The 14089-nt window shown below is 41.8% G+C and overlaps 1 protein-coding gene and 1 long non-coding RNA gene across 3 annotated transcripts in view; one reads left to right on the top strand and one right to left on the bottom strand.

The window, feature by feature from the left end:
• Positions 1–2703: 2703 nt before the first annotated feature.
• Positions 2704–3469, top strand: LOC124272928. 2 transcript variants are annotated; one of them, XR_006897496.1, is made up of 3 exons: positions 2704–2733; positions 2814–2893; positions 2975–3469. It is a non-coding gene; the product is annotated as an uncharacterized LOC124272928 (long non-coding RNA). The 2 variants fall into 2 exon arrangements; XR_006897495.1 differs by having other exon boundaries at positions 2934–3469.
• A 1133-nt stretch (positions 3470–4602) lies between these two features.
• Positions 4603–14089, bottom strand: part of LOC124272926 — a gene marked incomplete at its 5' end in the record, with an annotated part of 35389 nt that continues 25902 nt past the window's right edge. Inside the window, 13 exons of the mRNA XM_046708171.1 lie at positions 4603–5175; positions 6814–6907; positions 7557–7671; positions 7847–7960; positions 9571–9725; positions 10017–10136; positions 10225–10417; positions 10642–10820; positions 10947–10991; positions 11755–12018; positions 13475–13511; positions 13680–13859; positions 13951–14068. Of these exons, the coding sequence (XP_046564127.1) occupies positions 5037–5175; positions 6814–6907; positions 7557–7671; positions 7847–7960; positions 9571–9725; positions 10017–10136; positions 10225–10417; positions 10642–10820; positions 10947–10991; positions 11755–12018; positions 13475–13511; positions 13680–13859; positions 13951–14068 (1753 nt within the window). The remainder of the gene's footprint in view (positions 5176–6813; positions 6908–7556; positions 7672–7846; positions 7961–9570; positions 9726–10016; positions 10137–10224; positions 10418–10641; positions 10821–10946; positions 10992–11754; positions 12019–13474; positions 13512–13679; positions 13860–13950; positions 14069–14089) is intronic.

The following is a 14089-nucleotide window of genomic DNA, read 5'->3' as shown; positions in this document are numbered from 1 at the left end:
AATAGTGCTGTACCAAAGGAGGATATCGAATTTCTCTGTATTTTTTTTAATTCTTGCAGAAAAATCATTAACTGTTTGATATCCAGTCATCTAATGTTTGTTAATATAAATTGAGTATGTTATAGAAAACAATATTTTGATTTCGGTGCTAAGAGAAGAAGTCAGTGAAGTCGATAATTACCAGCACGGCTAAATGGAACTTCGTTTGAAGTTATCAAATCACTGTGTTGTGTCTACATTTAATTTCATATTTCTTGCTGCAATACTCTTTCTAAGCATATACTGTATGAGCAAATGCATACAGAATGGATGTCTGAAAATTTTAGGAAATGTCACCCAATGTAAAATCTTAGTTCTTATTTCCATTTCAAACAAGACCACAGCGTTCGTTTTCGTACCCGTTTCGATTCATCTAGACGCTCGGTTTTGATGACATGCATTAGGAATTCAGTGACGAATGTGTCATAGCTGAGTGTGAAAATATATGTGATGTAATAGCCGTCTCATGACCGGCCTTCGCGAAACATGCTTTTGTAAACACTACCCAATATGGCGGAAAGCTAATATCGGCGTTCGTATTCGTATATTTTCCCAAAACCGATTTGAGGTTTATCGGAGACGTTTCTGAATTACCATAGCCTAATATGATAATGGATGGTATCAAGATACCGGAAGCGTATTTGAGTGTGTGGTATATTTTGAATTTTATGGACTTCAAAATGAAGGTTAAAGAGGAGGGTCATATATGCCCTATGGCATCCAGGAGGTAAATAACGCACCCTTATCTCTTCGAAAGACTGTAATCCATTGTGGAAAGTGGGAAAGCTGATCACATTTGTCTGGTAGCGCGAATCGCTTGAACAGTTAGTGAGTATGGTTTTACGCCGCTTTTAGCAATATTCCAGCAATATCACGACGGAGGACACCAGAAATGGTCTTCACAGATTGTACCCGTGTGGGGAGTCGAGCCCGGGTTTCAGCGTGACGAGCCAACGTTCTAACCACTACCCCACCGCCTGCACTTGAACAGAGCAGGACAACAGTAACTCCGCCCATTGTATTGAATTTAAAACGAGTCTGAGTGTCACGTGCTTTGTTGAGTACCTTAACGTCAACGTTGTACTGCGTTCATTTGTTACATTGGTAGTATGAACCGCATTGGGCATTGCTTGTGGAATAGTATGAAGAACGTTGGTGATTGCCTCTACAGACGAAGTAAGTGCATCAGATAATGATTTGGAAAGTATTAACCACATCGAACCGCCTCCGTGGTGTAGTGGTTAGAGCGTCCACCTGGAGAGCGGAAGGTCGCTGGTTCGATCCCCGGCCGCGTAATACCAACATACGTTGAATTATGGTACTTGTTGTTCTCCGCCTGGCAATCGGCATTAATGGTACGTCAAAGACTCGTCGGACTACGGCATGGTATCCCAGTGAGCTAGCACTATAAAACCAGTTTAAGTCTGGGCTAGTACAAACAGCCACATACATATACACACGCACGCAATTCGTCATATGAGTGAACTATTCTTAAGTACGACGTTAAACCCCATTTCACCTCACCTCACATATCAACCACATCGGATATTTCGTACATGGATCGTATTAACCATACCGGCGATTGCCACCTGGAAATTTGAAACACATCGACGACTGCTTTATGTTCAGAATGAACCATATCAACGAGCGTCTACATTGATAGCATGAAACACATCGCTCATATGGATAGTATTAACCATACCGGCGATTGCCACCTGGAAATTTGAAACACATCGACGACTGCTTTATGTTCAGAATGAACCATATCAACGAGCGTCTACATTGATAGCATGAAACACATCGCTCATATGGATAGTATTAACCATATGGGCAATTCCCACGTGGATAGTATGAAACACTTCGGTTGGCCTACAAGGACGATGTGTCATAACAGCACGCCCGTACGTCAGTTGGATGTACAACATCAATGTTGTTGTTTCTCTCTGAGCTCTCTTATTCATCAATAAATATGCTATTTTTGCCTACTAGCTATCGTACATCGAACATCACTACTGCTGATAAATGAAACGACAAAAAAATAGAGTTTTTTTATTCAGCTAAATCAAACAATAGTAACAAAGAAACACACTACGTACAAGCGAATAGTGAATTAGAATAGAAAAATATATAAAAAGCACGAGAAAACATGTGTCCGTATCCCATAGCTGGGACAGTATTGCACCAAAGGGTCAGATTTGACATCCTGAAGGTAAACTTTGTGGGTGAACTGATGTGTCTTTGGGAAAAACAGAATCAAATATTACGTGACCTTCATAAACTTATCAATTTTGATTTGAATTTAACTTTTCCATGTACATGATGATATGTGTGGTATCGCCTGCTCTTCATAATACTGAATGACTGACTGACTGACTGAGTTTGGTTTTTCGCCGCTTTCAGCAATATTCCAGCAACATCACGGCGGGGGACACCAGAAATGGGCTTCACACATTGTGCCCATGTGGGGATTCGAACCCGGGTCTTCGGCGTGACGAGCCAACGCTTTAACCATTGGGCTACCCCACCGCCACAAGCCTGTAATCCTAACCACTACACGGTAGAAACTTCCACTCGAGAACTGAGATGCCCACCAACTTAAAATTGAGCAAGGGCGATCTCTTTAGTTCGACACTAGCTAATCTTTGACAAGTGTGGTCCCAACAGTACAACACTAGCTTACCCTTTACCAGTGAGGTCATCACAGTACAACACTAGCTTATCCTTGACCAGTGAGGACCCCAAAGTACAACACTAGCTTATCCTGGACCAGTGAGGTCATCACAGTACAACACTAGCTTACCCTTTAACAGTGAGGACCCCACAGTACAACACTAGCTTATCCTTGACCAGTGAGGTCCCCAAAGTACAACATCGGCTTACCCTTGACCAGTGAGGACCCCACAGTACAACACTAGCTTACCCTTTGACCAGTGAGGACCCCACAGTACAACACTAGCTTATCCTTGACCAGTGAGGTCCCCAAAGTACAACACTGGCTTACCCTTTACCAGTGAGGACCCCACAGTACAACACTAGATTATCCTTGACCAGTGAGGTCATCACAGTACAACACTAGCTTACCCTTGACCAGTGAAGTCATCACAGTACAACACTAGCTTACCCTTTACCAGTGAGGTCATTACAGTACAACACTAGCTTACCCTTGACCAGTGAGGTCAACACAGTACAACACTAGCTTATCCTTGACCAGTGAGGTCCCCACAATACAACACCGGCTTACCCTTTACCAGTGAGGACACCACAGTACAACACTGGCTTATCCTTGACCAGTGAGGTCCCTACAGTACAACACCGGCTTACTCTTGACCAGTGAGGACCCCACAGTACAACACTGGCTTATCCTTGACCAGTGAGGTCCCCACAAGTACAACACCGGCTTACTCTTGACCAGTGAGGACCCCACATTACAACACTAGCTTATCCTTGACCAAGGAGGTCCCCACAATACAACACTAGCTTACTCTTGACCAGTGAGGACCCCACAGTACAACACTAGCTTATCCTTGACCAGGGAGGTCCCCACAGTACAACACCGGCTTTCCCTTGACCAGTGAGGACCCCACAGTACAACAATAGCTTAGTCTTCACCAGTGAGGTCCCCACAGTACAACACCGGCTTACTCTTGACTAGTGAGGACCCCACAGTACAACACTAGCTTATCCTTGACCAGTGAGGTCCCCACAGTACAACACCGGCTTACTCTTGACCAGTGAGATCCCCAGGGTACAACACCGGCTTACTCTTGACCAGAGAGGACCCCACAGTACAACACTAGCTTATCCTTGACCAGGGAGGTACCCACAGTACAACACCGGCTTTCCCTTGACCAGTGAGGACCCCACAGTACAACAATAGCTTAGTCGTCACCAGTGAGGTCCCCACAGTACAACACCGGCTTACTCTTGACCAGTGAGGACCCCACAGTACAACACTAGCTTATCCTTGACCAGTGAGGTCCCCACAGTACAACACCGGCTTACTCTTGACCAGTGAGATCCCCAGGGTACAACACTGGCTTACTCTTGACCAGAGAGGACCCCACAGTACAACACTAGCTTATCCTTGACCAGGGAGGTCCCCACAGTACAACACCGGCTTTCCCTTGACCAGTGAGGACCCCACAGTACAACAATAGCTTAGTCTTCACCAGTGAGGTCCCCACAGTACAACACCGGCTTACTCTTGACCAGTGAGGACCCCACAGTACAACACTAGCTTATCCTTGACCAGTGAGGTACCCACAGTACAACACCGGCTTACTCTTGACCAGTGAGATCCCCAGGGTACAACACCGGCTTACTCTTGACCAGAGAGGACCCCACAGTACAACACTAGCTTAGTCTTGACCAGTGAGGTCCCCGCAATACAACACTGGCTTAGCCTTTGCCGATGAGGTCCCCAGAATACAACACTGGCTTAGCCTTGCTTAGCCTTGCCCAGAGAGGTCCCCACAATACAACACTAGCCAACATTTAACCAGTGATGTCCTCATAGTACCTCATATATAATCTTTACCTTTGGAAGAAAGAAAAGAACTGACGTAAAACACTAATATAATTTTATTCTGAATTCCATGAAAATTAACATAAGAAAACTTACGAAGCGCCCCCAAAACGTACGAAACCAAACAAAGTCAACACCTCTTTCGAAACGACAGTACGCACTTAACGGACTCCCAGTTGGACTATTCATTTCAAATTATGGCGACTTTTCTTCACAATACTGAATGACATGTCTAATCTTTGTGAAGCATGACAGGATGCTATTCTTTAATGGTCTGGCATTATAACATTTGAGTGTGTATGTATTGTATTTGTGGAAAGATCAGTTGAAGATACTTAAATCTTTCATCCATACTGAGAATGGCAAACAGGAACTAGAAAAATACAATCTAATTGTGCGCTAGCTTCTCTCTTTTTCTGCGTGCGTATGTGCGCGCGTGTCGTGTGTACCACGAGGTACCTTGCCTGCCAACTCATATTTCGTTGTAATGGGGTTCATCGCTGCCATCAGGTTGCAGTCTGAAAGACGACTCCAGCCTTCCCACGATGGTGCTGAAGGCGAGACGTTCGCTCGGGGACTCAAACCAGCACTCCTGCATCAGCCGATGGTGACTGAAAACAAACAGACATAACCATTGCGCTGTTAATCCTGAGTGCATATTACGAGTGTTCTTCAGTTTTACGACCCCAATACATTACTATTACTATAACACATTACTGACACTGCTTTACATTACTGACACTGCTTTACATTACTGTGACGCTTACATGTCGGTCACTATTCTATATTATGAATTATACAGATAATGATCAGTGTTCCAAATAATCACGACTGTTACACATTACTGTCACTGTTAGTTGTTCTATGGCCGTTACACGTTACAGTACTGGCTTGTTACACATGGATATAAGTAGTACAAATTAAGATAACTTTACATAGAATATTCTCCTTTGACGCGAGAACCAAGGTCTATATGAAAATGACTGGTCTATATATGTCTGTTCCAAAGTGTCTTTTTCAAGGTAGTATCATTGCTTTACCTCATCATCGCTGTCGTCGCATTATTTTTTTTAATGTTCCACGTTACCATGACTGCTCTAATTTGTTGTGCCTGTTCTAAATTACCACGGTTGTTCTACATTGCAATTGCTGTTAGACATTGCGGTGACTGCTCTTTATTACCTTGACTGATAATAAGTACTGAACTTGTATGATGCCTCTGTCACTCACAGAATGTTCTTCACTTTTCTTTAATAATATCGCTATTGAAACTTCTGACATTTGCAAATGTTAACGATATATCTGCAGTCCTCTTTTATGCATTCAAAGAAATGTATACTGACATGCGTAATTTCTTTTGCGGACATAAACGTAACATATATTATAATTGGTAGTGGTGCCATGAGAGTTAATCAAGCATTACCCATCTTTTATGATATGGAAAGCACGAAAACACAACATTTTGTATACCAAATCGAAGTTTCACCATTGCCAAAGATGGTCAGTTGGGGTCCATATCTGGGTTCATTGCGGGCCATGGTACATGTGTCGATGTCGTTGTTCTGTGAATGGGCAATGACAGCTCGAGAACGAGCAAGCGTTGTCATCCATGAATATCGGACGACTGGCACTTGAATAGCAATCGACATGTGGCACGGAGGAGGTTTCCAGTATTTTCTGTAGATAACGTTGAACACTGAGTGTCCCAGGTACTGTAATAAGATCCATCTTTCAGTCATTCAAAACCCAGCCCCACTGAGCCACGACCAAAGGGTTTGGATGCATGAAACCACCTCCTGGTGATATGCCTCTCCATACGTGACAACGGTCGTCTGAAACCTGTCGACTCGAAGGTAACGACTTTCATCAGACCAGTGAACCTACGTCAGATGTTCCTGCCTATGAGGAAGGGACACTGGATCGGACGACGTGCCTCTTTCTGTCAGCGTCTTGTTGTTGCAAGATACTTTCATCATATAAATCCATTCAGAAAACCTAAGTACACATTCTGCAATTACACAATGTTTACCACTATGCGTTTGGCACCTTGGTAGCACGTGAACATGCGACCCATAGCTTCTGTGAGATTGTGTGAAGCACGTGCTTTTCATATGCCCTTCAACGTGCTCGGCGGTGGTTGTCTGTGTGGAATTAACTTTCTTTTAAAAATGGCCTTGGATTCAGGTGGTGCTTAATTTATGCTCATGTGTATAGATAAAGAGTTCAATTACAAAAGTGAGATTACTTACAAGTCCTCGGCATACTCTGGCCTTGACAATCTATGCCCGCCCTTGACCTTCGTTGGGATGTCACGACCTTTGATGTCAGAGTAAGGTTTCTCACCTAAGGAAGACAAAAAAACTAGATAACAGATGCATATTGTTTCGCCTTCCTGTTGGTGTTCTGATTCTGATGAGACATTCTCTATTTGGAACTCTATTGCAGCAGAACCTTATCTTTTAAAGATGTAAGTAAAAGTAAAAACTTTCTCTATTTTGTTTCAGCAAAATTTGACTGTTACTGTAACCAGTTTCAAGTTTCCTAGTCACCATGTTTGCATTTCAGTCATCACTGAAACTTAAAATCTTGTTAAACTGAAAATCTGAAAAATGTTTAAAGACGTTTAGATTACGGGAATGCAGAGATTAGGATGACTTTAAGATGTGAGACGACAGCACAGTTCCTGAACATGATTAGATAGAAAAGACCCAAAGTCTTATTTCGTTCTTAGTTTAATCATTCCGAGACCTGTTTACATATAATGTTATCTTTCATGTATACATTCCCAAAACATGTTTACAATGTAACAACAGGACAATTAAACCTAAATCATTAATTATCGTAATGCTAACATTTAAAATCTACACACAATTAGTTTGTGTTCGTTACACAGTTGTTTTCGCTTGAGGTTCAGGTGTGGCTTAGGATACATTTCTCGGATATCCAGACACGACCGGAGTCCTTCAGGACACAACCAGGCGCAGGCACCTACCCAAACTGAAGATCTCCCATACAGTCACGCCATAGGACCACACGTCACTCTTCTCGCTTGCTTCCTTAAAGGACGTGAGGCACTCGGGGGCTGTCCATTTAATGAGGATGCGGTCCTAAGTCAGAAACAAACATTATTATAATAAAAGCTTAGGGGTATTGAAATAATTGTATCAACATATTTGTTTGAAATATGAATATTTCTGACTAGTTAATAAAAGAAAGTATTTATCTGATATCAATGAGTTGCTGGGACTGTGTTGATCAGGATGAGACAGGTTGCACACTTACTTCTTTGACGTCATCAGCAGATTCATCAGCCTTAATCGGGCCACACCCAGACACCTTGATCGCCAGTAGGTTGGTCAGCAAACAGTTCCTTGCAGCCAGTTTGTGGTGAACGATCTGAAGAAACGCCACGATTGTTAAATCTAGGAAATCTACAATTGGTAAATATTCGACCCAGATGATGGACGTCATGAACGTCGAACCATCCGATCTGGATTCGATGATTTGATAACAACCAGGTGTCCGAGCCTGTTCATCAACCATTTCCGTTGTCTCCCGCCGTGATATTGCTGGAATAGTACTTAAACCATACTCACTCACTGTTTATCAGATCCATTTGATCACATCTGACGGCATTCATTGGTGCCTTCTAACCAGGAGTCCTGCTATCTACCCTCCTCATTTCGAATCCACGGATGAGAGTGGTGTGGGTGAGTTGTACGTTTATGTCGCCTTGACATAGATTTAGCCATATAGACAAACCACTCTACACATGTACGCACGTCAAGTTCATTTGAAGTACAAAGTTCAACAGATTTTGTTCATATATACATTTTCATCATTTAAGATTATTTACAATTTAAAAACACAATCACCTCAAATTTTAAGAAAATATCATGCCATTTATCATATACATACACAGTTACAATTTACATACTAATTTCTCTCAAGTAGTTAATAATGAGACGCCCACTCACGCAGGTAAACAGATATTTCATATTATAGGCTAAGTGAATTGTCCAGACAATCAAGCAAAATATGCTTGGTGGTAAAGACGTCATCATGAGACATACACACAGTAGGTCCTTCCCAATCTGCTTTAAGTAGAGTTATGATTTAACCAACCGTGGCCAATATGACATCGTCGTACAATGACCAAATAGGTGTGAACGATTTTTGGTTTCAATTAATGTGGTTCATTTCTTCCTACCAGAGTGTCCCATCTTTTTTAACAAAATGTCTTAAGTATCTTTAGAAATCACTATAAGGGATTAGCAGGGAACATAATGGTTTCTGATAATGGTTTGTGCCTATGTGACATGGGAACCAGCAAATGACGATGTCATATTGACCAGATTGAAGGAACTGAAGGCAAGACAATGATCGTGAAAAGATGAAGAATTGTTTCGAATATTTTTTATGCTTAACATATATTAACGGAAACAAGTAACTGACCCTAAATAAAATGTATTTGAAAAGTTATAAAATTACAATAAATAAAGATGTAGAAAAGCACTTTGCTTGAAATTTGATGTCACGTATCGCGCGTTTAAATTTTATGCGTGGTAAGAATGTTAAGTAACGGTGCAAGGAACTTGGTCTATTCTACTACCTTGACCGGAATACCATCTAGAAGTAATTATGGATCCTTTTGTGAATACCATGTTCAAAGTCATTCGGACAGCAGATGTTTTAATGTCGGTGTTAGGTGGTACAGGACAGTGAAGAATGTACTGCCTCCTGTAACTTTAATGCCGGACGAGAAAAGGTACTGCAATGGCGGATGTCAAATTGATCATATTTCATACAGTGCATTTAATGTAAGTTTCTTGAGGGAAAAGGCAGACAGTTTAACATCTTGAATCAGTAACCGTATTTCATCCAAATAGTTTTAAGCCTCTACAATACCACTGGATCAAACCCAGGACAGGTTGGAATGCATTAAACCTACAGTTTTGCACATTTCCTACTACCTACTATTTCCTACTTCTTAATCGATAAGTGACCTTTTTGGACGCCAGGTACTCCATGGCACGCGCGATCTCCAGGGCAAAGTTCTGAATCCTGTCGAGGGTGTCGTCGCTGATGTTTAATCTTTGCTTGGTCAGCCACTTGTCCAGCTGGCCAATCTCACAGTACTCCAGCACCATCACGGGACCCACTGACAGAAACCACAGAAAGAAGAATAATGAACCAAATTTTTATGTTCTGGTTAGGGCATATTGAACACACACAGTGCTGAGGTCTTCTTAAATTGTTTCAGGTCGCAAGGTTCATGCCATGCAAACAATACACAAACATCCCTATGCTCTCTTAAGGGAATATATTGCTGGGGTCTTTCCAAAACAGACTGGAAGCTAGGTTCATGCCATGAATCAAAATGGATCACTTGGAGTAAACGAACAAAAGTAACGTTATTCTATTTGGAATGGTGATGATAATTTCAACTCACACGCCTCGTTCTCCATGACAGCTCCCAGGAAGCCCAACAGGTTCTTGTGTTTGCCCAGCTTAGTTGCAGCAAAGTTGATCTTCGCCAGCATCAAAAGGATGTCGTCCTGACTCTCCCGCACTGAGGAAATAGAGATCGACGTAACCAGCAATACTAACAAAGTATAAAAAATATATGACATATTTTAGAAGGTGTTTTGTACGTTTACCTTTCAGAACCTTAGCCACAACTTGTTTGACGTTCTTGGGCGTTTCCATCCATTTGGCCTTGTAGATCGTGGCAAACTTGCCAGCTGTGATGACCTCTGACAGGGTTATGTCCTCTGGAGGGACGTACCACGGTTCCCCTAGGTCCATGCTGCCGTTGATGTAGATGCCGTCGTCCTTTGTGTATGTTGTAATCTGTAGCATAAATGTAGTGTTGTATAAATCCATTATTCAAGTTATAGAATACAGATTGGATCTGGTTTCTCCTCGAAATGTCTAAACTGAAATTGATCAGATATTTTTTTGGATATTTTGTAATAATTATTCATCTGTAAACATATCCAAGGTTCATTGGTAGAATACATTCACATCTCCAAATGAACGTAGTGCAATGGTGTATGTCTAATACTAAATCGTACGTCAAATGCCCATCTACTTCTACGGTTGTTCCGATTGAAGCCCGCCGTTTGCCCTGAGGTCACAACATGGGGTTGTTCTCTGTAATTGTTCCGACGCCCGAAGATTCCAGCCAATAGCCCAAGGTGGAACAGAATCAGGCCCACAACAACCAGTATCAAAGCTAGCAGCAACAACGTTCCTTGACAAAACAGAAAAATAGCACATTATGGAGGCGTTTAACTGCGTATGTAGCAGGTTTGATTTGTTTAGAAAAGATATTTTATGGGAGGATACAAAGTTGTGATATGAAAACTCAGTCATCTACCTACAACAACGCCAGCAACAGCTCCAGAAGAAAGTCCATCAGAAACTGAATCAGAAACTGGAACTGCAGAGTCTGGAATAATAGAAAACTTGCGTCACAGTCACACAATATCAGTCAGAAATTAGGATAAACGTTAACATCTTATTCTACATCTCCATCAATCAGAACAATAAAGTCCTGCTGCACACCAGTTAGAAATATTCGATGTTTCTGTTTTGTAAGTATATGCTTGTAATAAATCGTCTTTTGTAAGCGTGTTTTCACATAAATATAACCCTGTTACTGTCTGAACAATTCTTATTCCTTTTGCTTGTTATTTTTTTTATCGCTGTGTCAGTAATCTAGATAAATGACGGCGATCTGTAAGCATTCTGGGCCTGACAATCAAGTACTTGACATAAATGAGCAGAACTAGCCAACATAATGTGAACTACTACAACAACAACTACTACTACTACTACTACTACTACTACTACTACTACTACTACTACTACTACTACTACTACTACTACTACTACTACTACTACTACTACATATGTACATTCAATCCCTGTTAATAAATATTGTGTTGCCCCAGGTTAGAATTGGTCTTCAGCAACCCATGCTTGTCATAAGAGTCGACTAACGGCCGTCACGGGATCGGGTGGTTAGACTCACTGACTTGAAAGACACATGTCATCGTATCCCAATTCCGTAGATCGATGCTCATGATGTTGAACACTGGATTGCCTGGTTCCCATTCTATTACATACAGACCGCCGCCATATATCTGGAATATTGTGCGGCGTTAAACAACATACAAACAAACCTGTTTTGACGGTCAATGGGACAGCCCTGCTCTTATAATCCACATACTGGGATATGACTACAATGCTGTATTCTGTGTCCGGCTGGAGGCCGACCAGAGTGTGGGTGGTCGCTGTCCTGTGCAGTAGTCTTATTTCCGTCCGTCCATTTGACTCATAGCTGATCCACATCTCTGTCCGGCGGTAGCAGGTGAGGGCGTGTTTCCACGCCAGGGTCACTTGGTTGGTGTCCTTGCTGATGACAGTCACGTTTACAGGTGCTAGCGCTGATGCAAACAAAGTAGAGATAAGTAATGTATGGTTTTGATACTGGAACCACCACGAATCCAGGTCATTGCACTAATTCTGTGCTATATGCTTTATGTACATGTAAATGTGCTTTTTTAGTGGGGGTACTTCAGATTTAGTTATATTATTATTTGGGAACAAAGTTGTATGATGGTATATGAATATATAAAATAATTCACCGGTAAGCATTAAGTATTTAGTGCAAACACGGTTTTTTTCCATAATGCGCACCTGAAAATGGTCAGCTTAAAAATCGAAATTTTAGTGAAGCGTGTCAATTAACAAAACAGACTAGTTGTTGTGACTAAACGTTTCTTGACATGCAGCGTCTGTCATGTCAGGAACGGTATTGTGTATGTCGGAATTTGGCACAAGTCAGAGCATTGTTGCACGTTTCAGAGTCCGTAATTATCAGATTACAATGATGATACCAATAGAAAAGAACGTCAATAACACATGTCGATCCCTTCGACAACTGACACACAAGACCGTTTCTTATGAACGGATATGTTACGATAGATGCTCTCTACAAAGCTACAGGTATTAGAGTGAGTAGACAGACGAATAAGTCACAGCAGATATTGAACCTGCCTGTCCGACATCTATGTGGTAATGCACGATCGACGGACCGTCACATTACTGAACGTTGTCGTTGGTGTAAAGAGCGGTAGCGCTGGACCAATCCTCGTGGGGCAAGCGTTATGTTTTTCGGATGAAGCAAGGTTTGCTTCGGATTTTCTTGACAGGCGTAACAGTGTCGTGTTGAGTGAATGACCGTTTTCATTAGACAGAAAGATCTTTCCCTCGTTGAGCTGGGATCACTATGACTGGCAGAACACTTTTACATGTTCTCACCTTATTTACAACGCATCGATATCCTTGAACGGCGCGTACGACACAATCACCGATGTCTTAGAGGCTTATTAACGTGATATTGATAACTTCTCATGGTAAGCGACAATCATCTAAAACAATATATGGTCATCTGACGTTCGACGACTGTTGCACATCTCAGTGAGATATACCTGTTAGTCTGTTAAGCTGTTTATCTCATTAAAGATATACAATATCAGTAGTTGTGACCTCATTATTGAATAGCCCCTACATTTGTTTACTGGTATAGTTCCATAATGACGAGAATGATTTTCAAACGCCATAGTCCGACTACGACCATATCTTAAGAGTGAGTTGGAATGGCAATGTAATAACGCTATAAGGAGCGGGGGTCGTATTCCTCTCCAGGAGTGGCACCCGTCACAAAGACGTGCAGAGCAAACACAGAAGTAGATCAGAATAGAATATTGCATGTTCATAGGTACCATAAGTTACCTAGACGACCGGTTTGGCAAGTTATGAGGTAATGGTTCACACATGGATTCTTTACACGTTGTGTGTAACCTGGAAATGACAGACGTACATTAATACCCTACTTACATCCCTGTGTTCCAGTCAGTGCCTCTGGACTGTCCACCTATTATAATAAAAGTGCAACGTTAAAAAAACTTTGAACATATCATAAATTGAATAAATTGACACTGGATCTTACGAAAACGTTATTTAATATATGTATACCTATATGAACACCGTTCTTGTTTGCAGAAGTCATTGGCAGCAGTATTAAGCTGATATCCACACTCACAGTGAAACTCTTTGTTGTATGAAGTCCGGCCATGTTCACGAAGTTCATTTCCATTGTCACCGTCTTTCCTTCCAGCATTGGGTGCGTCAACCAGCAGTTTCTAATGGGCAGGAGCTGCTTCTTGTTGAAGCAGACTGGATTGACGGTGGTACAGTAACACGTTGAAAAACCCGCACAGTACTGTTGAAAAAGGTGAAATCATATGGTTCATGGAAATGAACAAAGAAAACAAAAAACTGTCTATCGATTCACAGGATCTATGGTCACTTACATCTACGGTCGTCAGAGGCAACGTTTCATTAACAATCGCCACGTTGCTGTCAGTTTTCCAGATGAAGAGGTCCACACGTTTCATACCGCTCTGCATGTCCCGAACGTTTACTTCAACACTAGAATCAAAGAAGTGAGAC

This window comes from Haliotis rubra, unplaced genomic scaffold (assembly GCF_003918875.1).
Source record: "Haliotis rubra isolate DU_JTF1 unplaced genomic scaffold, ASM391887v1 Scf1741, whole genome shotgun sequence".
In the NCBI taxonomy this organism is placed as follows: domain Eukaryota; kingdom Metazoa; phylum Mollusca; class Gastropoda; order Lepetellida; family Haliotidae; genus Haliotis; species Haliotis rubra.
The sequence above is the reverse complement of the archived record's forward strand: the minus strand, read 5'-3'. Positions and strand labels throughout refer to the sequence as shown.